The sequence below is a fragment of the Pan paniscus genome, chromosome 2 (assembly GCF_029289425.2).
Source record: "Pan paniscus chromosome 2, NHGRI_mPanPan1-v2.0_pri, whole genome shotgun sequence".
Lineage (NCBI taxonomy): Eukaryota > Metazoa > Chordata > Mammalia > Primates > Hominidae > Pan > Pan paniscus.
This window is the reverse complement of record NC_085926.1, coordinates 31,857,318-31,882,049: the sequence shown is the minus strand read 5'-3', so window position 1 is coordinate 31,882,049 and position 24,732 is coordinate 31,857,318. Positions and strand designations below refer to the sequence as shown.

General features: G+C 41.9%; 1 protein-coding gene across 4 annotated transcripts in view; it reads left to right on the top strand.

The window, feature by feature from the left end:
* Window positions 1-24,732, top strand: part of OSBPL10 (oxysterol binding protein like 10) — a 321,010-nt gene that overhangs the window by 79,281 nt on the left and 216,997 nt on the right. For all 4 annotated transcript variants that reach the window (XM_034956018.2, XM_003826138.5, XM_034956017.3 and 1 more), the window contains exon 2: window positions 21,729-21,904. In XM_034956018.2, coding sequence (XP_034811909.1) covers window positions 21,729-21,904 — 176 coding nt within the window. The remainder of the gene's footprint in view (window positions 1-21,728; window positions 21,905-24,732) is intronic.

The following is a 24,732-nucleotide window of genomic DNA, read 5'->3' as shown; positions in this document are numbered from 1 at the left end:
TGCCATGGGGCAGATTGACAGGGAATCTGGTATGAGAAAGGGAAGACTTTGCTCAAGGGCAGGCCTTTTTCAGCTGAGATCTGAAAGCACAAGTAAGAAGTAGCTAGACCAAGAGTAGGGAAGAGACTTCCAGACAGTGGGATCAGGATAGGTGAGTGCTCTGAGGCAGGAAAGTGGGGGCATTGGGAAGATGGCCACTGTGGCCAGAGCAGGTGCAATGAGCAGACTGCAGAGGTGAGCTGAGCTACATCATGCAAGACCTGTAGGCACACTTAAGGATTTTGGATTTTGTCTTGAATGCAATGGAAGCCATTGAAGGATTTTAATTAGGAGTGCAAGGGGATCTCATTTACATTTGTTGAAAAACCTTTATGTCGAGTAGAGGGAGATGATTAGAAGTGAGTGAGAATGGATGTGGGGAGATCAGCAGGAAAAGTTTATGCTTTGACCACAGGATTTAAAATGTGTATCCAAAATTCATATGGTCTCTTCAATAGATGCTGAAAAGACATTACATAAAAGTCAACATCTATTTTCGTTTAATGTCTTATTTTGAAATATTTTTAGATTTACAGTGGAGTTGCAGAGATAGAGTGTTCTCACAGCATTTTCCCAGCTTCCCTTAATCAAATTTATTTTTGATTAACACTTTAATAAATTAGAAATGGATTTTTCATTATTATAATGAAGACTATCTGAAACCAACAGCTAACATCATACTTAATGGTAAAAATACTTAGAAATGTTTCCATGTAAGACAAGAGTAATACAAAGTTTCCTGCTCACTCATTTCAGAACATTCTGTGCTTTGCAGTAAGGCAGGAAAAGGAAATCAGAAACAGTTAGAAAAAGTGATCCTCCTCAATACCTATAACATCCAGAGTTAATTGAATTGAAAATCTAACATTGATGCAATCAGTGGAATGGCAAAAGTACAAAATAAATATCTAAAACTCTCTTCTAGAATAAAGACAAAGTAATTGCTGTTACAACAACTGACTGCAGTGCCTTTGGCCCCTAAATCATGTAATTTTCCTCTTGTAGGACGAGCCTGAGAAGGGGGGAAATGTGAAGAGAGGTCTTGGGGAACAATGGGTCTTGTCTGAGGAGAGGCCAGGGGTTTAATAGGAGACAAATAGTGAGAAATTAGTCATAGTGGGCACAGCCAAGGGACCAAGGGTTGGAGCTTTTATCAGGAACAGGGCTGCAGAACAAGAAGGGGCAATGATGTGGTAAATGGTTTGTTTTTTAAAAGTTTCATTCTCGGCTGGGTGCGGTGGCAGCACTTTGGGAGGCCAAGGTGAGTGGATCTCTTGAGCTGAGGAGTTTGAGACCAGCCTGGGCAACATGTTGAAACGCCATCTCTACAAATGAAAAACAAAAAAACAAAACCCACAAAAATTAGCCTGGCATGGTGGCGTGTGCCTGTAGTCCCAGCTACTGGGGAAGTTGAGGTGAGGATCAGTTGATCCTGGGAAGTCAAGGCTTCAGTGGGCCTTGATCTCACCACTGCACCCCAGCCTGGGTGACAGAGCCAGACCCTGTCTTAAAAAAAAAAAAGTTTTATTTTCTAACCATGTTTGTAAATAAATATGCAGTTTTAAAAACAGCTTAATCTTCTGCAAAGTTGATTTCATAAAAGTGAAAACAGCTTAATCCAGTATATTACTAAGGTGCTTTTAATTGTAGTTATTTTCTGTAGAATATTTTCTATGCTGGGACCACAGGTGTGTGCCATCATACTCAGCTAATTTTTAAATTTTTTTTTGTAGAGGTGGGGTCTCACTCTGTTGCCCAGGCTGGTCTTAAACTCCTGACTTTAAGCAATTCTCCTGCCTCAGCCTTTCAAAGTGCTGGGATTATTGGCATGAACCACTGCACCTGGCTGAATTTTTCTTTCTTTCTCTTCTCTTTATTTTTTAAAGAGATAGGCTCTCCTATTTGCCCAGGCTGGTCTCAAGCTCCTGGGCTCCAGTGGTTCTCTCACCTCGGCCTCTCAAAGTGCTGAGATTACATGCATGGTGTTCAGATTTTTTAAAACATCTGTTTAATTTGCAATACCTGTTGTTTAACTGGCAAGTTTAATTCATTTATATCATTTGTGATTAATACATTTGGACATGTTTGTGCCATTGTAACCACTGATTTTTATCTGTCCAACTTTTTCTATGTTTCTTCTTTCCACCCCAACCCATCTTCTATTTTTGGAGGATATATTGAATTTTTATTCTTTTGTTTATATTCTATTTTTTTCTTCTTACTCTTTTGGAATTTATGCACTATATTTTCTATTGGTTTCCCTTGAAACTTTACCATACATATTAAGCTTTAAAAGGTTTGAAGTTGGCTGATCTGGTGGCTTATGCCTGTAATCCTAGCACTTTGGGAGGCCGAGATGGGCGGATTGCCTGAGCTCAGGAGTTCGAGACCAGCCTGGGCAACACGGTGAAACCCCGTCTCTACTAAAATACAAAAATTAGCTGGGCATGGTGGGTGTGCCTATAGTCCCAGCTACTTGATAGGCTGAGGCAGGAGAATCGCTTAAACCTGTAAGGAGGCAGAGGTTGCAGTGAGCCAAGATCATGCCACTGCACTGCAGCCTGGGTGACAGAGCGAGACTCTGTCTCAAAAAAAAAAAAAAAAAAAACAGGTTTAAAGTTAACTGTCTTAAGCTTTCTCCCAAACCCAGTTGAATATTTTAATTTTAATGATACCCTCCTATGTCAAACTTTAGTTGTCCTTAAAAAGAATCCATAAGTTAAACATCTTTATTATTTTATGTAGACTTATATTGTTTAGATTTGCCTTTGTTTACCATTTTATTCATCATTTCTTTTTGCAAACAAGACTTCTTTGTGGGATTATTTTTATTATCCCAAAGAACCTTAAAAGCTCCTTAAATGCAGGTCCCTTAGTGGTAAATTATGTTTCCGTATATCTGTATATCTGTTTTGTGTATTTGTAAAGATATTTATTTCATTCTTATTCTTTTTTTTTAGATTTTTTTTTTTTTAAGAGACAGGGTCTTGCTATGTTGCCCAGGCTGGTCTCGAACTCCTGGGCTCAAATGATCCTCCTGCCTTGGCCTCCCAAAGTGCTGGGATTACAGGCATGAGCCACCATGTGTGGCCAGCAGTTTCTAATGCTTACCCATCCTGAGAGTGTTTTTGAAAATTATTGTCAATGGACAAATCACAGTTGTATACATTTATAGGGTGTAATGTGATGTTTTGATACATGTATACAATGTGGAGTGGTTAAATCAAGCTAATTAACGTATCTCTCACCTCACTTATCTTTTTTTGTGGTGAGGCATTTGAAATTTACTCCTAGCTATTTAAAAATATATAATGGATTATTACTAACTATAGTCACCCTGCTATGCGATAGATCTCAAAAACTTATTCCTGTTGTCTAACTAAAACTTTCTATCTGTTGACCAATGTATCTATATTTCCTACACACTTAAAATGTCAACAGATCTTCCCAGACTAAAGATTCCAAGATTTTTTCCTTTACATTTTGAAAATATCATTCGTTTCTCTTCTTCTTCTTCTTCTTTTTTTTTTTTTTTTTTTGACGGAGTTCTCGCTGTGTCACCTAAGCTGGAGTGCAGTGGCATGATCTCGGCTCACTGCAACCTCCTCCTACCAGGTTCAAGCAATTCTCCTGCCTCAGCCTCCCCAGTAGCTGGGACTACAGGCGCCTGCCACCACGCCCAGCTGATTTTTGTATTTTTAGTAGAGATGGGGTTTCACCATATTGGCCAGGCTGGTCTCAAACTCCTGACCTTGTGATCTGCCCACCTCAGCCTCCCAAAGTGCTGGGATTACAGGCGTGAGCCACCGTGCCTGGCCTCGTTTCTCTTCTTATACATCCAGTGCTGATATTAAAAACTCTAATGTCAACCTGATGTTTGTTTCTCTAAAGGTTTTCTGCCTTTTTTCTCTGGTAGCTTTTAGATTTTTCTTTCTTTGATTTTAAATTTTACTATAATGAATCTACATGTGGCTTTTTCTCATCTAACCTGTTTGGCAGTAAGTGAGATCTTTCAATCTGAAATGTTGTATCTTTCTTTAATTGTGGTGAATACTTGGTCCTTGTTTCTTTAGACATTTTCGCTTCTTTTCATTCTTTGTTCGTTCTGTGGAACCGCTGTGGAAGGATGTTAACACTTCTGTTTTATCACATTTTCTTTTCATTTTAAAAATCCAGTCCTGATGCCTTCAGAGAGAGTGCCTTGATTAATCTTCCAGCTCACCAGTTCGTTTTTCCACCACACTCTGCTCTTCTACCAGTCCTGTGAGTGCCCTTAGCAAAGCTCTTCTTTTTCAAACCCCATATTTTCAATCAGTGGTTTCTAACTGCTCCTTTCTACTTGCATTTCCAGTAGCCTCCGCTGGTTTGCTGAGGCTATCTATGGTATTTGTTTTAAGTTTTAGTTTTTTGTTTTCTATTAGGTCTGCTTCTTCTGTCTAAGTCATTCCGTTCTTTTTTCTTCCTTTTATAGTGCGGATGTTTCTCTGATTTCTGGTTCTTTCTGCCTCTGGCATGGACCTTTTAGTGCTTTGTGATGCTTAGCTGCCTTGCCTAAGTTTTCTACCAGTGGGTGAATGACAGTAGCTCAGGCACTACCTGTCCTCCCTAGATGAGATGACGTGGCGAGAGAAGGTGCCCTTTGGACTGAAGTGTAACCAGGGACCCTTAACTCCCTGCCTTTCCTCCCCTCCCTCCAAGGACTGGCCCTAGGCTTTGCTAACTCTGCCTCCTGTGGCCTGTGGAAAGGTGCTGAGTAGGGAAGAGGCAGAGGCAGGAGCTGGCTGGCCCACCATACTTCTTCTCAGAGATGACCCCCTCTAAGGCAGGCACTGCCCTGATTTCACAGCAGCCCTTCCAGCTGGTGCTTCTGCTTATCTGCCCATGACAATGATGTGGATGGCCCAGCTAGAGGAGCCTCCTTGAATCTGCCTCTGCTCTGTGGCCCTTAATGTCCGATTGTCCTGGACTGTCCCTGCAATTGGGAACCACTTCTGCTCTGCACTGCTCTCTCTGCTCTTCAGCTCCCTTTATCTTGTGTGGCGTCTCCACGACTGGATTCCAAGGAGGGAGCTGGAGATGGGCACGTTCTCCACATTGTCCAGAGCTGGAAGCAGTGATCCAAAATTCATAGATGTGTCAAGAAACTGTACCATCCTTTGCAGAAAATAAAAGTCATTTTTTATTTGATTAGATTCTCTGGAATATGGATCTAAGCACCTGGAACATTTGATCCCCTAAGGGATATAATCTTACACAGTCTTTTGAGGAGTAATTATTGTTTTTCTGTGAAGTCTGAAAAATGATGCAATAACTCTTTCCTCTACAAAGTGTGATGGTTTTAGTGTGATGGCAACACGTGAATTTCTGAAGGATTCTGTATTTTGAAAGCTTTATTATCAATGGTGAATGTTTCATTCATACAACTGTCATACAATTCTTGGAGTTGAGTTTCTTGGAATTAATGTGGCATTGTTTTTAATTATCATAAATTAAGACATGTAGAATATACTAGGCATAATTTCTAGTACTGTGTGTGTGTATAGGTGTGTGCATTGAGGATATAGCGGCAGTGTTGAACTATTCTCAGCAATTACTGAGTGCATTGCTGAAACAGGGAATTAGATTTCACCTTCCTTTAATATGGTGATGTATTTCTCATCCTTGCTATTTCTCCTGGGTTTTGATTATGCTTCCCACAAATAACTGTAGAATTTATATAGTTTGTTGCTCTTGCCCATTCATGTAAATTTTTAGACAACATATCTGTACGTTTCTTGAAGGCAGGAACACTGAGTCACTTACCAGTGTATCCTCAGTTACTAAATATTTGTGGGAGCAGTAAGCATTATAATCCCCTGTTTTAAAGATGTTCACATTGGCACAGGAAGAGTCAAACAGCTTGGATTATCAGTTAGGAATTGTGTTCAGCTGTGAGTAATGGAGTTACATAAAGTTGGAGTCCATCACAGATTCTCCATGTTGACTGCAATTGTAACCACCTGAGGAGCTTTAAAAAACTACCACTGCCTGAGTTTCATCCCCAGAGATTCTGAGTTAATTGGTCCAAGTGTATGTCGGGGATTGGGATTGTTTTAAAAAAGTCTGGGCTGGGCGCGGTGGCTCATGTCTGTAATCCCAGCACTTTGGGAGGCTGAGGCGGGCAGATCACGAGGTCAGGAGATCAAGACCATCCTGGCTAACATGGTGAAACCCCCATCTCTACTAAAAATACAAAAAAAAAAATTAGCCGGGCGTGGTGACGGGTGCCTGTAATCCCAGCTACTCGGGAGGCTGAGGTAGGAGAATGGCGTCAACCCGGGAGACAGCTAGCAGTGAACTGAGATCACACCACTGCACTCCAGCCTGGGCGACAGAGTGAGACTCCGTCTAAAAAAAAAAAAAAGGCTGCAGAGAATTCTAATATGCAGCATTTATGTTCTGTCACATAAAAGCAGTTTAGAGGTAGCTTTTCCGGGTTGGTTTGGGGATTCCACAGAAATCAGAGACCCATGCTCCTTCCAGCTTTCTGCTTCACCATCCCTAGAGTGTGGCATGGAATTTCAGCCATTGCATTCATCTTCTAAAAAGCAAGTGGAGGAGGGAGGGAATGTAATACGACAGCATTTTTCCTCATTAGTTAGAACTTAGTCAATTGATCACATCTAAGTGAAAGGAAGGCTGGGAAAGATTCCGGCATAGCATGTTGTGTCCGACTAAAAACTAGTGTTCTCTTGAGAGAGAAGAGAAATAGGTATTTAGTGGGTAGTAGTCTGTCTCTGCCACACCTGGTTTCAGACCGCTAGTTAATCAGTGGCAGAGCTGAAATTCAGATCCTGGCTTCAACCCAATAATGTTTCCACTCCTCCCAGTAAAAATGGAATGAGGATATTGGAAAATAGCTGGTGGATTTAGGCAATACATGTTTGGAAGAGAAGTTCTTTTCCTTTCTCTTGGGCTTGCTCCATCAACAACAACAAAACAAAAATGGATTTGCTTGACAATAAATTAGGGCCATGGGAATCCATGAATCTAGAAATAAACAGATGAGTGTATGGTCACAAATAGGATGTTTCAGTTCTTACTGACATTTTGTCAGCATTTGACATGGTCACTCTGTCCTTTCTGTGCTTCTGGTTTTCCTCTCTGCCTTGTTTTCTCTGTTCTTTTCCCTGTTTAATGTTAGAATTCCTCAAGTCTTGGTCCCAGGCCCATTCCTTCCTGCCTCCCCTTGTCCTCCTTGTTCCTGTTTCTGGGCAATCTCATCTATGCCTGTGGCCTCAATTTCTACTTATTTGCAGATGATTTGCAAATTCACATCTCCAACTCAGACCACTCCGGGGCTCCAGATCCATCCATCCAACTGCTAAGTGACATTTCTTGGAGTAAGGTATTTCAAATGCAGCATTCCCAAAACTGAATTCCTGCCTCATCAAATCTTGTCAACTGAAACTCTGCCATCACCACCTTGGTCTGGGCTATTGCCAGGATCACTGTAGATATCACTTGTATTAAGGTATAATTTAAACATTATAAAATTCACTCATTGTAAGTATACAATTACTTTTAGTAAATTTATATAGTTTTGTAACTATCACCACAATTCAGTTTGAGAATATTTCTAACACCAACATTTTTTTTTTTAAATAAAATAGTCCCTGTAAGCAGTTTGCAGCTAATCCTGCTCCCACCCTTAGCCCCAGACAACCACTTATCTTTTTGTCTCTCTGTTTCCCTTTGCTGGACATTTTATATAAATAGAATGATACAATTTGTAGTGTTTTTCATCTGGCTCCTTTAGCATAATGTTTTTGAGGTTCATCCGTGTTGTACTTTTATTGCTGAATAGTATGCCATGGGATGGACATGCCACATTTTCTTTATCCATTCACCAGTTAACATTTAAATTATTTCCAGTTTCTGGCTACTATGAATAATACTGCTTTAACATTCGCATGTAAGTCTTTGGTGTAGACATTTGTTTTAATTTCTGTTTAGTAGATTCTTAGGAGTGAAACTGATGTGTTGTAGGTTAAGTTTATTTTCACAAGCAGATGTTCTATTTCACATTCCTACCGACAGTGTGGAAAGGTTCCAGTTTCTCCATATCCTTACCATTTGTTATTGTCTTTTTAATTATAGCTGTTCTAGTGGGTGTGAACTGGAATCTCATTGTGGTTTTAATTTGCATTTTTCTAAAGACTAATCATGTGCATCTTTTCATGTATTTATTAACCATTCATGTATCTTCTTTGGTGAAATGTCTTCTTTGGTGAAATGAAATATTTTGCATTTCTTGAATGGGTTGCTTCTCTTAGTTTTGAGGTGTAAGGGTTCTTTGTATATTTTGCAGTATATACTTGGTATTTAGCCAAAGATTGGCCAGAGATTGTGCTTTAGCCAGAAAGGCTTTGACTCTGCCCCTCTATCTGCTTGTTAGGAGGGAGCACATTAACATTTCAGGCTGTTTCCGTGTCCTTCCTGGCTCTTACTTTTTATCGCTCTTCCCTGTGCCTGAGCATAGGCTCTGTTGACCAAGGATGTATGGGTGCTGTGGGCCTGCTCTGGTCTCTGCTGCAGTTGTGCTCAACCACTGGTTAACAGATACATGAAAAGTTTAGCCCCATGATTTTCTCACCTCCTGAAATTCCCAATTAAATCCCTGGCTAGTCTGCTGGTCCGTGGCTTGCTCCAAACTGGGCAGCAACCTCAGGCCGGTGGAGCCCCTGGTCTTCCCACTGCATCTGCCTGCAATTGCCACTTTACCTGATGATGATCCGAATCATGTGAGCAATTGCCCTCACCCTTGCCCTCGCCCTCTCCCTCAGGCAGCAGAACCCTGCTGCCCCAGTTGAACTACCGGTCAGCATTGCTAGGAGGAGGCTGGGGACAGCCCGGGCATGATCCCCAAGCTCTGCTTGTTCTTATCAAAGTTTGGTCAGTTTCTACTGTTCTGAAATGGTTGCTTTTGACGGTTTTGTCCAGTTTTATAGTTGGCTTTTTTGGGGAGAGAATGTGTTAGTCTCCCCAGTCGTCACGTTGAGAGAAAGCGAGTCTCTGCAGCAGCCTTTCTGCTCCCTCTGCTCCCACCTGGCTTCTCTCTTGGCCTTTCCCTACTTTGGAGCTAGATTTCTCTTTCTACAAAGTAGCTCGGGTTCTGTCCCTGCCGCTGGTTGATGTTAGGATAAAGAAAGTCCCGCCATGCCTTGTAGGCGCAGCATGGTTTGCATTGCCTACGTCTTTAGCCCCATCTGACAACACACATTCTTTCCTTCCCTCTGCTCCAAACACACTGGTTTTTCTCCATTCCCTCTACCCACTCCGTCCTCAGGGCCATACACGTGCTCCTTCCTCTGCTTGGAACTCTCTCCTCTCCTTCCCCGAGTCCATTTCTTCACACCTCAGATCTCAGTTCCTCTGTCTCCAGACAGGCCCTAGTAAGTCAAATTCTACTAATTGACTCACTTCTATTGCAACACACAATCACAGCCAGAGTTTGGCACTCATTTTAGTGAATATTTTATTCTCTGCTTCCCTCCCCCATTAGAATAGGGGCTTTGTCACCCATACCACATGTATCCTTAGCATAATACCTAGCTCATAGCAGATAGTAAAATTTTTCCGAAAACAAATGAGTGAATTCTTACAAATAAAACTTAGTTTGGGGACTGGAGCTACCCTCTTCAAAACATTGTTGAGCTTTTATATGGATTCTCTTCTCTTTAACCATAACCTGAATAAACTTATCCAGAGTGCTTTATTCATATCACAGAACCTATGTACAGTTGACCACACTGACAGCTGAGTGTGAGCCCCTGCCAAATAATATTTCCGTGGCACTGGCACCCCCCAAAAATGGCAAACACAAGCTCTCAAGTTCTGTCTTGTTGGCATTGTAGTAAATTAAACTGCTGATACAATGCAATATGAGCATCAGCATCAGATCTGATTTACTGTCTGCATTTAGGAATGTGATATGAACATTTGGAAATTCTTGTTTTATAAGCAGGCAGACCTTTGGGCACAGAGACGGTGGAATGGACTGCAAGAGCGAATTAGCCAGCTTTTTGTTTTTGCAAATGTGGAAATCAAGTCTTAGAGTGGATAAAGAACTTGCTCAAGGTCACAAAAATGAAAACAAGTGGTTCCCAAAGTGTGGTCCTACCAGCAGCATCAGCATCACCTGGGAACTTGTTAGAAATCAAATTCTCCTGCTCCACCCAGACCTCCTGAATCATAAGCTCTGGGGGAGGGGCCCAGGAAGCTGTGTTTTAACCAACTTCCAGGTGATTCTGATGTGGGCAAAGTCTGAAAACCCCTGGCCTAGGGCATAATTAGGTCTCTGACTGCCGAATCACACCACCTTCCTCTATGCTTTGTTGCCCCTAGAGAAAAAGTAAAGGACACTTTGAATTCAGGGACAGTGGAATTTAGAGACTTAGTTGATGTTTGGGGAAAAAGCTGAGCCATGGGGCCTGTTGATGATTGGGTTTGCTTCTCCTGGCCTCCACAGGACAGCTCCCATCTCTCTTGCTCTTGGTGGGTACTAAACTGGGGTTGCTCACCCACTTTTACCCCAGGGCTTTAGCTAGTATCAGAATTTTTTCAGTGTGACTTTCAGGATGTGTGTGTTATAGTACAAAGCAGAGACTTGAATCAGGACTTAGCTCATTTCCAGGTAAGTTCCAACATCATCAGTATCAAGAATAAGATATAATTTGTGAGCATTAAGACGCAGGTTGGTATCGAAATTTTCACCTAAAGACACCAGAAACTCAAGAGTTAATAGTTCAGAGGGAAACGAGGCAATATTATGAAAGCCTATATTAATTCTCATAAGACAGGTCTCATTTCTTTCGAGCTTAAATCAACTAGTCTTTAAAAGCAGATCGAATCTCATCATAGATCAAATCCAAGCTCAGTGCATCAAATCTTGAGTTAAAAGTTCACTTTGACTTATTCTGGTGCTTTATCAGGTCTCCAAAGCAGCAGCCTCTCAGGCTGGTGGCTCTTAATCTTGAGGTGCTTCACTCAGCCTGGCCCCTGGAGCCCCTCTGCTCAAGTGAGCACCTTCATAATGCCAGGTGATGATCCCATTATGCAGGAACTCGATGCCAGGTGATTTCAAACAATGTCTTTAAATCTTTCTCAAAAACCCTTCCAGAGTGACAAAACCAAGAATCCACTGTCTGGGCTGCTGTGATTTAGGAAAGCTGGGGTTTGGCTGTTTTTGACTAAGACAAAATGAGGTTGGCTAATGCTTAAATAACATTCATCTTGGTTATATGGGTGTGTGGGTGCTCAGGTGTTTGAATGAATGATTGAGAGAAATGCTTGGCATACCAGATGGAAAACAGGGTGATGAATAACAGAAGGTTTTATTTTGACTCTGATTTTGCACTGTTTTTTGTACTTGAGGGTGCTTCTGAATCACTTGGGAAACTTCTTGAAATTCACATTTCCGACTTCCTGACCTTCACAAAGATCCTCTAGGTGTAGGTTGAGAGTCAGAATCCACATTTTCAACAAGCTTTTCAACTGATTGAGAAGCAGAGAGCAACTGGACCAAACTTTAAGAAACATTATTTTTATTGTTTTAAATTGACACATAATTGTACATATTTATGGGCTACATAGTGATGTTTTGAGACATACAACATACCATGATCATATCAGGGTAATTAGCATATCCATCATCTCAAACATTTATCATTTATTTGTGCTGGGAACATGCAATATCCTCCTCCGAGCTATTTGAAGCTATATATTATTCATTAGCATCATTGTATTGTGCTATAGAATGCTAGAAATCCTCCCGTCTAGCTATAAGTTTGTATCCTTTAACAAATCTCCTTCTGTCCCTCCCTTCCCCCAACCCTTCCCAGCCCCTAGTATCCTCTATTCTACTTTTTATTTCTAGGAGGTCAATTTTTTTTAAGTTTCCATACATGAGTGAGAGAATATGTGGTGGTTAAATTTCTGTTCCTTGCTTATTTCACTTAACGTAGTGTCCTTCAGTTCCATCTGTGTTGCTGAGAATGACAGGGTTTCATTCTTTTTTAAGGCTGAATAATGTTTCATTGTGTATATAGACCACATTTTCTTTATCCGTTCGTCTGTTGTTGGACACCCAGCTTGATTCCACATCTTGGCTATTGTGAATAGTGCTGCACTAAATGTGGGGGTGCAGATGTCTCTTCAGTATACTGATTTCCTTTCCTTTGCATAAATCCCAGTAGTGGATTGCTGGATCATATGGTAGCTGTACCTGTAGTTCTTTGAAGAGTATTCATACTGTTTTCCATAATTGCTATACTGGTTCACATTCCCACCAATAGTGTATAAGAGTTCCCTTTTCTTCGTGTCTTCACCAGCATTTGTTATTTTTTGTCTTTTTGATAATAGCCATCCTAACTGGGGTTAGATGATTCCTCATTGTGATTTTGATTTGCATTTTCCTAACGATTAGTGATGTTGAGCATTTTTTCATATTATTTGTTGGACATTTGTATATCCTTTGAGAAATATCTTCAGATCATTTTTAAATGATCAATTTAAAATCAGATTATTTTTAAAGCAGATTATTATTATTATTATTATTATTTCCTGAGATGGAGTCTCACTCTGTCACCCAGGCTGGAGTGCAGTGGCGTGATCTCGGCTCACTGCAACCTCCACCTCTCAGGTTCAAGTGATTCTCCTGCCTCAGCTTCCCGAGTAGCTGGGATTATAGGCATGCACCACCAGGCCTGGCTAATTTTTAAAATGTTTTTAGTAGAGATGGGGTTTCACCATGTTGGCCAGGCTGGTCTTGAACTCCTGACCTCAGGTGATCTGCCCACCTCAGCCTCCCAAAGTGCTGGGATTACAGGCATGAGCCACGGCGCCCAGCCCATTATTTGTGGGTTTTTTTCGCTGTTGTTTGAGTTTCTTGTATATACTGGATATTAATCTCTTGTTAGATGAATAGTTTGCAAATATTTTCCCCCATTCTGCAGATTGTCTTTTCACTCTGTTGTTTCCTTTGTTGCACAGAAGCTTTTATAGCTTGATGTGATCACATTTGTTTATTTTTGCTTTGGCTGCCTGTGCTTTTGAGGTCTCACTAATTTATAAAATCTTTTCCCAGACCAAGGTCCTGCAGCATTTCCCTTTTGTTTTCTTCTAGTAGTTTTATAGTTTCAGGTCTTACATTTAGGTCTTTCATTCATTTTGAGTTGATTTTTGTATAGGATAAGAGATGTCTCTTTCTTCTGCATATGGATATCCAGTTGTCCCCGCACCATTTATTGAAGAGACTGAGCTTTCCTCGATGTATGTTTTTGGTGCCTTTGTCAAAAATCAGTTGGCTGTAGATACAGGAATTAATTTCTGAGTTCTCTATTCTGTTCCATTGGTTTATGTGTCTCTTTTTTGTGCCAGTACCATGCTGTTTTGGATACTACAGCTTTGTAGTATCTTTTGAAGTCTGGTAGTGTGTTCTAATATAATTCTTATGTAATAGACTATATTTGTTCCTGGCTTGGTGATGAGCCTGAGGACCCTCTGACAATTTAGTACCATCTGGGGTGTGTTGGAATCTCTACATCTTGGTGGTTTGGGAGGATGGTGATGGTGGCAGTGGTGGGACTCTGGTCACAGACAAGTAGCTGAGAGATGTAAGAAGACCACTGCATTTCTCTAGTCATTGCCACAAATTCCAAGAGTTAAGAAGATTCCAGATTTTAAAATTTGGTTGGGATTGAGTTTGCCTGCAGGTGCTGTGCCTTGGAACCTGTTGTAAGGTTTTGGCTGTAGGATCCAGTGTCTTACTTCCAGGAAGTTTGGTTATCATGAGAGAAATTCTAGAAAACTTATTATTTTCTTCTAAACCTCTTAAGGTTTTTGAGTATAAACTCTTCTAAGATGACAAGACTACTATAGGGAAGGAAGAAAGTTTCTTTTCTTTCTACCCTCTAGGTTGAGCATATTTTGGGGTTATATATTGTGCTTTCTTTCCTTCACCACAATGATTAAGGCATTACAGCCCCACCTGGAGATGTGTAGATACCTCCTATGTGACACTGGTAGCTCCAAGGAGGAAACTTTTTGCTGACTTTAGTCTGTTGATCTCTGGAGATGAGAAGGGTTCAACAAATGATTACCAGATGATATTAATTTTAAAGACATATGGGACACTTGGGAAAATGCATCCGTAGTTTGGCCCCCCACTTCACATACTGAGTGTGCTTTATTTTGCTGACTTTTCCTGAGTTTTTCTGTAAGTAGTAGATTGGAAGTTTTATAAACAAGGTACTTTTTGATCTCAGAGATGGTGAAGTTTTAGATGTTTGTGCACAGGAGGGACCTGGAAGGCTACTGAAACCTCAAGAATCAGTGTGTACATTGCTGGAAAGAACTGCTCCTTCCAGCTTGGACCTTGTACCAGGCAAATCTTTTAGTGGGAACCATTTGGAGTGGGGGAGATGCTGAGGGTAGGGAGGGTCTCAGTCTCTGCCATTTGTGTGTTCATGGGGGTGTCTGTTGACTGCAACTCTGGAAGAGTCAGGTAGTAACTATCCCACGTGGAGAAAGGTTTTCTTCTTTTTTTGAGACGGAGTCTCACTCTGTCGCCCAGGCTGGAGTGCAGTGGCATGATCTCGGCTCACTGCAGCCCTGCCTCCTGGGTTCCAGCGATTCTTCTGCCTCAGCCTCCCGAGTAGCTGGGAGTACAGGTGCATGCCACCATGCCCAGCTAATTTTTGTATTTTTAGTAGAGACAAGGTTTCACTATATTGGCCAGGCTGGTCTCGAACTCCTGACCTCGTGATCCGCCCGCCTCAGCCTCCCAAAGTGCTGGGATTACAGGCATGATCCACTGCATCTGGCCAGGAGAAGGGTCTTAAGCTGAAGAACATGGCATAGTTGCCATTGGTCAGGACAAGACAGGGTGCAGAAGTCTGTTCACAGGCCCTGTTCATGCAGTCCAGCAGTTTGGAGCAGATGCGTCTCAGAAGATAGAGGCCTGAGGAAGGCGAGGCAGATCTCAGCAGGGAGGTCCACCCTCTCCATGAGGCTGCGGTCAGCTAGGAGCTTGGTGCTCATTCCTCTTTCACATGGCAGAAGGTGGGCCTGGGTAGGTAAGGGGCCTTCGTGGCCCTGGACTTGACCATCTTGTGTAGCAGTGAGGGACTGATCCTCACCAGGACTAAGAGGAGTCTGAGCCCCTCTTGGTAATAGCAGTAATGTGGCTATGTAAGGTGTGCTGCTCAGTCATTAAAGAGAGGGCCATAACCTCCCCTTCTTGGGCCCTTTATGCTTGTTGTTTTAATTTTCACTTTTAAATTTAGATGAAATGATTTTGCTTTTTGTTAGAACCAGCCTGTCTAGCAGAGTGCTTCAAAGAAAGATTTTTTTCTTGCATGTTTGTAATTCTCTTGTAGTTTGGCTCTAACTTCTGGCTGTCAGCATGAGTGAGCTGTTTCCCACTGCAGCCCCCCACCCCCCACCTCCTTCTCCTTTGTTTGTTTGTTTCTTTTTTTTTTTTTTTGAGACGAAGTTTCGCTCTTGTTTTCCAGGCTGGAGTGCAATGGTGTGATCTTGGCTTACTGCAACCTCCGCATCCTGGGTTCAAGCGATTCTCCTGCCTCAGCCTCTCAAGTAGCTAGGATTACAGGCAACTGCCACCATGCCAGGCTAATTTTTTTTTTTTTTTTTTGTATTTTTAGTAGAGACGGGGTTTCACCATGTTGGCCACGCTGATCTTGAACTCCTGACCTCAGGTGATCCACCCATCTCAGACTCCCAAAGTGCTGGGATTATAGGCATGAGCCACTGCACCCGGCCTCTCCTTTCTATTTCTCTTCTTGCCTGGGGTTTGGCTAAGGGTTGTTGGTGAAATCTTAGGCCCAGTTCCTTCCCCGACAAAGGAAACATGTATGCTTTTGTCAGCTTTTAGATCCTAAAGTTGAACCTTAATGAAACTATGTCGGGTAGATGGGGGTGTAGAGGCAGCAATGAAATGGGTACCTGTGCAGACAGATGATGTCTCAGAGATGCAAGACTGGCAAGGCACAGTGAGTGGGTAAGGGCAGTGCAGTGTGTGGATGTGAATGAGTGAGAACATGTGCAGGTGAGTGTGAATATGCAAATGCACCTTCAAGGGTGAGTGCATGGGTGGTTATGAATGTGTGAGTGTGTCACACTCCTGGTGCCTCCAATTGTGCAAGTGTGCATGAGTTAGTTTGTGAGTATGTGAGTGTGAACATGTGTAAGCATGAATGCAAGTACCTGTGTGAGTGTGTTTATATGTCTAGTGTGTGTGAGATGCATGTATGTTTGTGGGCATCAGTGTGAGTGTGTCACATATATAAGTGTATATGAGGGTATATATGTGTGCATTTGTGCTTCTTTTGGAAACAATGGATATATCTGAAGGATGTTAGTAGGCAATGGCTTGTCCTCAGCCCTTCCCAGGAAGGGGCCTACACTTGCCCTATCTCTCAGCTTTGGGATTGAGCAAGGGTTTCACCGAGAAGCTAGCCTGGTGAGAATTAAGATGGCTTTCCTCATGGGTTTGTTCGCTTTCTTCCCTCATTTTCCCTTTCTCCCTGCAGCACATGCTTTGATTTTTTCCCTCTTTTATTGATGTTATTTTTAACATAGCAAAGAAAGTATGTTCTCTCTGTGTACAATTAAGTTCACCAACACAGCAGTCAAGTTGCACACTGTAGCTTCAAGAAGTTAATTAATAAACCCCAGAACCTAGGAACTAGATTTGCCTTATTCTGTTCTCTAGAAGGGAAGATCTTTAAGAATGTTTCAGGATTTTATCTGACAATTTCACTTGGTTTAATGAACCCGATCCAGAAATACGGTTTACTTTTCCATTTAGAATGAAAGCTGGGACTTTGAGATATAGCTGCGTGCTCCTAACAGCAGTACCTGACAAAGCCATGACCTGTGAGAAACCAAATTTAATTTCTTTCCTACCAGGGAATGTGACCCACAGGAATTCTTAATGCTATATGGACAGTCCTTACCCATATATGACACAAGCTGACTTAACTGTTAAAGGCCATGCTGAAAGAACACTTGTTGAGTCTGTTGCAATTTTTTTCTAGTCTGTTGGAATTTTTAATCAGATAGTGTCCCATCAGTCCCTTCCAAATATAAAAATTTTAACTGTCTTTAGAAGAGGAGTAAATTATTGATAACTCTCCTTAGTACACATGATTCAAACCTGTGCATTTGCATTGAAACTATTTTAGAAAGCAGTGGAAACATGTTCTTTTTTTCCATCTGAGGCAGAAAGTTAAAGATGTCAGTTTGAAATAGTTAATGTGAAAAATCATTAATGTGTCCCTATATCCTATATAATGTGACATCAGTTGGTTATTCTGTCATACTTACTGAAAAAATAAAACAGCATTCAATTCATTTCTTTATACCAGCTCCTAAATAATGTCCTCTTCAATTATATAGTTATTTGTTTGAACAGGATGCATTTGGGAAGCTGCCTCTAGGAGAGAGAAAAGCTGGCAAGCTGGCAGGTTCTCTGTGGATAAGTTGGTAGGAGCGGTAAGGAGAGAAAAGTTAAGCCTTTGCTTCATTCCAGTCAATGGCATAGAGTAGATGGGGAAACTGAGGACATGTTACTTTGCCTTTTCATTGAAAGTTTATCCCCTTCCTTTTCTACTTACCTTTGTGTAAGAGTGGCATGTGGCCAGGCACGGTGGCTCATGCCTGTAATTCCAGCACTTGGGGAGGCCGAGGCGGGTGGATCACCTGAAGTCAGGACCTGCCTGGCCAACATGGCGAAACCCCGTCTCTACTGAAAATGCAAAAATTAGCTGGGCATAGTGGCAAGCGCCTGTAATCTCAGCTACTTGGGAGGCTGAGGCAGGAGAATCACTTGAACCCGGGAGGTGGAGGTTGCAGTAAGCCAAGATCACACCATTGCAGTCCTGCCTAACAGAGCAAGACTCATCTCAAAAAAAAAAAAAAACAACAACAAAAAAACAGGCTCATGCCTGTAATCCCAGCACTATGGGAGGCTGAGGTGGGCAGATCACCTGAGGTCAGGAGTTTGAGACTAGACTGGCCAACATGGGGAAACCCCATCTCTACTAAAAATACAAAAAAAATTAGCTGGGCGTGGTGGTGTCTGTAATCCCAGCTACTTGGGGAGGCTGAGGCAGGAAAATCACTTGAACCTGGGAGGTGGAGGTTGCAGTGAGCTGAGATCGTGCCATTGCACTCTAGCCTGGGCAAAGAAGCGAGACTCCATCTCAAAAAAAAAAAAAGTGGCATGCTTGTCAAAGGGGATGCTGCAGTGCTGTGTCTGCAGGTGTGTGTAGGGGGGCACACATGGCACAATGTGCTGTAGTGTGAGCCTACCTAGTCTCCTTCCTCAGCTTGAAAGGATGATTGTTCATGTTCTGACTTGCCATGAGCATTGTCTGCCCAGCCGCAGTCAGAATGACATTAAATATAGGTCAAGTGGAAGACACTCCTCAAGGCAGTCAGCACTTAAATAATTTGACCATTTGCTGCTCAGAAGTTACCCTGGTTCTTCTCTCATTGAGGGAGTTTGGTTTTTGCCCCACATTAAAGAATAGGGGCAAATTTCAAGTAGAAGGATCTGAAAATACAAATAAAAAGGGTTTTTTATGTCTTTGTTAATGTAAGGCTAGCAGCTGCTATAACAGATATTGATCCCTGTGGCCTAATTAAAGTTTCTTTCTTATTAATATAGTGGTCTGATGTGGGTGTTGCTCAGCAGGTGATGCTCTTCCAGGTGGTGTTTCAGGGACCCAGGCTCTCCCAAGTTGTGCTGTAGGTTGTCTCCATTCCAGTGCGTGTGTGTGTGTGCGTGCGTGCACACTTCTGCTCACATTCTATTGGCTAAAGCTCAAAAAGCCACACCCTAAGTGCAGGGAAAGCTGAGAAATATGTTCTGGATGTGACGTCTCTGGAAGAGGAGGAAAGGGATTTGTTGATGGTAGTTTACGCCAGTGATTTTCACACTTCACCTGCAGCAGATTACCTGGAACCTTTTTAAAACAGAGTTTCTGATTCGGCAGGGCTTGGGTGGGGCCCCAGATTTTCCATTTCTAACAAGATCCCAGGCAATGTTGTTACTGCCGGCTTGGGGATCACACTTTGAATAGCCCTGGTTCTGACACATTTTTGCGTCTTCGTTTATCCACGCTGTTCATGAGAACCAGAAATACCTTTATTAGAATGACTTGAGAGATGAGAGGGAAGAAGAGTAAAATAGATAGTAGTCTTGGCCAGACCATCTGAAATATTAAAAATAATTCGAAGTGGACGATTTCTTAGAGGAATTGGAGCTTTGGAGGACTGCCACCCGGGCAGTCATGTGCTAATGAGATGGCTGCGACTTGCTCCCTGGCAGGGGCCATAAGTAGGGACCTCTACTGCCAGGCAAAGGAGCTTTCAGCTTCATTATCTCTGTTGGAACAGGGAGATTTGGAGAATGAAGTATGTAAATAGGTCCTGGAGAAGTGATATGGAGAAGTTACAAGGAAGGACTTGAGTGAGAATCAAGGAGTTTCAGTTTGCTGGAGTGGACCCAAGCCTGAGCTTTGGACACAGAAGAGTTGAACTTGGATTTTAAATTCCTTCAAGTCTCAGGATACGTATAACGTGGGGATAACATCTATTCTGTTGGGTTATTGTGAGAATAGTTTAGAGGTTTGTGAACTTTGCTGGTTTTTGGTGCTTCTAGGTTAAAATAAGTATCTAACAGATTCATTTTTTAAGTGGTTAGTTCCAAACAACCTCATACATATTTATGTCTAAACAACTCAGTAGCTATTTGAAAAAATAATATCAATTGAAAGAAAAATATTTTAGTTTCTTAAATAACCACAATTACTTATTAATGGGATGTGTGTACCTGTGGGTACTGCACAGCTTCTCAAACCTTGGAATCATACTGGACATTGCTGTTCTCTTTTCCTGTTCTACGTTGATGTTTTTTTTAAATCATAGCACCTGCTGAAACTCTTTGCAAAAATATGATTGCATCAAAAGGAATGTAGTGCAATATAATATTAAAACTGTGAAAAGTCCCTGAGTTGGTAGTACAGATGGTATGTTGAGTCTCGCCATGTATCCCTCAAAAAATGTAAAATATGTTGCATTGCCTCTATCAGTTCACTGTATGACCCGGGTGCTTTGATGCATGGATGGAGAAACGTGGGATTTAGTAGGTTTTTTTTCTTTATTCATTCCTTGCACAAGTGCTAACTGAGTAGCAATGAACTATCAGGCACACTGCTGGGCGCTGTGGGGAGGAAAACACTTTCCACTTCCGCAGAGTGTAGTCTAGTGGGGAAACCAGTCATTGAATCAGATAATCACACAAATGTAGACTTCAAATGGGGCCAGTACCATGAGGGAGCATTTCAAAGTGTGCTGCAAGAAAGAATATTTGACCCGGTCAGGAGAACTTAACATGGCAAGAAGGGGTAGGAACCATATTCCAGGCAGGGGGAGTAGCATTCTGGGCAAGTGTTTTTCAAACTATCTATGGTGAAGGACCTGCTTCACTCCATCTGCCAATTGCACTGTTATTGGTTCATGACTAGTATGTAGCTTGTGTGGACCACGTGTGTTTGACAACTTCTGAACTGTTGAGACTTGTCCAACTGATCTACGCATTTGGATATTGAAACAAAGCCAAATGCAGGAAATGTTTCAAAAGGGTGTGGTGGACTGGTAACAGTTTGTAGACCATCAAAATTTGCAGACCACACTTTGAGTAACTGCTCCAGACAGCAAGAACAGCATGTGCAAAGGTCCTGTGGCAGGAGGCAACTTTGTGACTATGAAGGAAGAGAGAAAAGACTAGTGTCAGTGGAAGATGAAGTGAGAAGGTAGAAAAGTCAGCAGGGGCGGGCCTCAAGGCCACAGTAAGAATCTGAGGCTCAGGTGAAGACATTTCCATCCTGGTGGAGAAGGGGAAATTGTCTTGACTACTTCCTAGGTAATAGCTTGAGAAAATTAACAGGCCAGATATTTGGCTACAAATATTCATTGTGTGATTTAAGCAAATTGCAGTTCTTCTTTTACCATGGATGTAGAGTTCAGTGGCATTTCAGCATCCCAGAGCAGGGGGAATCCTTGCCTTCGTGTGAATGGGCCTGCTACAGCGTGTCCAGATGGTTGCAGAAGCACCTCCAGTTCCCTGACAGATGCTGCCAGGTGCTCAGGCTCCTTATGGTACCCATGCCACTGGCAGGAAGTTGGAGACCAAGCTTGCTGCTGCTGTCTGGGTGTGAAACTACCTCTCCTGGAGGCCTTGTGAATTTCAACTGTTCCTGTGAATTCATATGGAGCATGTTGCAAGAGGCTGTGTTGCAATGCTTCTGCCAGTCTCTGCCATTCTGAGGTTTAATGTGGTATCCATGGGTACTGGGTGAAGTGTGGGCATGGCACCAAATCCTGAGTGGTCCTGGCCCTTGCCCACAAGTGCCCCATTATGAGCGCCACTCTGATTTAAGAATCCAGTGCTCTCTCCCTACTCAGGCTAACTTCTACGGGCATCTGGGAGGGACTTTTGGTTTCCAGCTTCATGGATGTGGAGTCTTGATGTTGACTTCTGGATCACTTTGCTTTTTTCTGCTTTGCTGTGCAGAATAGGGTAGGAGAGAAAAATGATGTACTGTGGTTTCTCTGTGCAGGTACTTCGTACTGGATTTCGAGGCTGGCATCCTGCAGTATTTTGTGAATGAGCAAAGCAAACACCAGAAGCCTCGAGGAGTCCTGTCTTTATCTGGAGCCATAGTGTCCCTGAGCGATGAAGCTCCCCACATGCTGGTGGTGTACTCTGCTAATGGAGAGATGTTTAAACTGAGAGGTGCGTTCTTCTCCCAGTAACTTTTCAGACAGGCCTCTAGTTGCTATGGTGATGGCTCTCTTGTTTTTTGATTTTTTGTTTTTTTAAATTGCCTTTGACAGTTTGCTGTGTTTGGAGGACTCTGTGGTGACACACATTGCCTCTCTTATCCCTGGGGTGGGGAGATGGAGCTGACATTAGGAATTACTTGTCCTAATTAACTGAGGAATTAAGGACAAAGGAAAGGTGGGTGATTCCCAAAGCAGCGCGCCTTAGGACTTCGAAGATCTTAAGTGTTAGCTCAGTATATTCTCTTTGACCTAATAGTGTGAATCTTCACTACAGTGCCCTGTGAGGGCTGTGCTATAAGGGCAAAAAAAGACCTTTAAGGGTCCTAGTGTTTTCCCCCCAAAGTTTCTCTAGAACCATTTCTTAGTAAAGTGCCCCTTTGAGTTTTGTTCAATCCACTGTTGTAGAGCCTGGTGAGAAGCCAACTGGAATGGAGTTAATGTCCCTTTGTATGCTTTCTTCCCTTCTCTTTGCTTCTTGAAAATGGATATCTTTGCTTTAATAAAGAAAAAAAAGAAAATGGATACCTGCCCAGCATCCCGGAAATGAGGATGACTTTCCAGGGAGTCCAGTATTCACCCTCAAGACACATCCATCACACAGAAATGTCAGACTTGTAATAAAATTGCAGTGTAATTTGATTGCTAGATCATTCTACCAGGATCTGTCATGGTTGCATTGCTGTGGTTCTTCTGCCACTTTTCTTCTAATAAAATAATAAAACGAAACAACAAATCTAAATGCCCACAAGTGCATGCACACACACACACACACACGGACACGCAGAGTCTATATTATTTATCAAGTCCTGAGGAAAAGTAGTATGTATTAAGTATTGAGAGGTGGTTGAAAATTCTGCCTTTTTTAATGTAACATTTTCTTTTGACTAAGAGCTAAGTATGAAGAAACGGCTGCTTGCTATCTGTTCGTGACCATGATCAGTTGCCTCTGCAAAGTCAGACTGAGGGACTACATTCCTCACCTCTCAGCCCAATTTTCACCATTCTTCTGCCAAGCTTCACTACCCAAGAGATGGAATAAGCTAATGTTTATTATCTATATACAAGTCATATTTCAGAATCTATAAAACAATCCAAAAACCTCGGAAGTAAAAATGTCTATAGTTGATAAAAAATTTTCAGGAATGTGATAAGATTCATGTTCTCTTGAGATTCATGCAGCGTGCATTCCAGCTGGCTAGATTTATATGGTCCTTGGCTTCGCTTTGCCATTTATTGCTTAATAAATTGTCAGTGCAGAAACAATAGCAGACGAAAAACGTAATGGCACTTTCCACCCTGCCTGTGGTTTATAAAATGATACAAACCCATACAAAAGAAATATCCAACTAATTTGACAATTGAGCCATCTTGTTTTGCCATTGAATCATTAATATCCTTTGGATTATTAAGCCCTAGGTTTTTTTTAGAGGGCAATTTTAATAGCAAATATAGAGGTTTTATGATCTGCATGGAATAATCACAATTGCTAAATTTAGCTAAAGCTTAACTATAAAAAAAAGTCAGGATAAATTTCTGCATGTTTATGGCTTGTCCTTAGCCCGTCCCACAAGGAACTGGCTGTTGGTGTCTCATTTCACATCTTACCTGCACATAGTAGGAGTTGGATCATGGTATCATGAGACGCACAGCTTTTGGGACTATTTTTGATGCAAAGCCTTTGGATAGTATTGCCACAAACTGGCAATTCTTCAAGTTTACTAAGGAAAAAGGCCCTAATTTCTGCAAAGTCCTTTGTCTTTGGAAGTTCATTACACCTGGTACACACTGTAAATCAGACTTGTGTAACAGGCCTTTTGACAGACAAATCATTTGGGATTTGTAGGGGCCATCTTCATGCCTTAAATAGGACTAAGCAAAGAATTTCCCATTTGGTAACTCTAGATTTCTTCTCCTGAAAGTTCAAGCTGAAGTCAGGTTTTATGGACAAATGACACTTAGGCCCAGTTTTGTAAACAGATATAATTTCCAGGGAATCGTTGTTTTTTTTTTTTTCATAGTCAACATTTATGCAGCTAGTATTATTATATTTATGCAGTTATTTATGTGATTAAATTGATGATTTAGATTTCATTAGAACCTGTTGTGTGCCCATGATATTTGAGAATAACTTTATATATATTATTTGAGAGATAGGTTATAGATGGAAGGACATAACTATACAACATGACTACTTGCACTTTAATATCTCTTTGGGGGAAATTTGAGGCTCTCTAAGGCAGCATTTGGTATCTTGCTCTTTGCAATCGTATGAATCTTTGAGAGCATACTAAAATGGTAATTCAACTGAATGCTTATTTTGTAAATGTTAATAACACCACAATACAGCCCTGGTAGATAGCAAAAGGTCCTGAAAAACTGCCCTTTGAGGCCGGGCGCAGTGGCTCAGCCTGTAATACCATCACTTTGGTAGACCAAGGCGGGTGGATCATGAGGTCAGGAGATTGAGACCATCCTGGCTAACACAGTGAAACCCCATCTCTACTAAAAAATACAAAAAAAATAGCCGGGCATGGTGGCGGGTGCCTGTAGTCCCAGCTACTGAGGAGGCTGAGGCAGAAGAATGGTATGAACCCAGGAGGCAGAGTGTGCAGTGAGCTGAGTTGGCGCCACTGCACCCCAGCCTGGGCGACAGAGTGAGACTCCGTCTCAAAAAAAAAAAAAAAAAGTGCCATTTGATACTCATATTAGCTACACAAGGTTAGAGGCATTTGAAAATAAGCATGTGGTTCCTTAAATAAGTATTATAGAAATGACTTT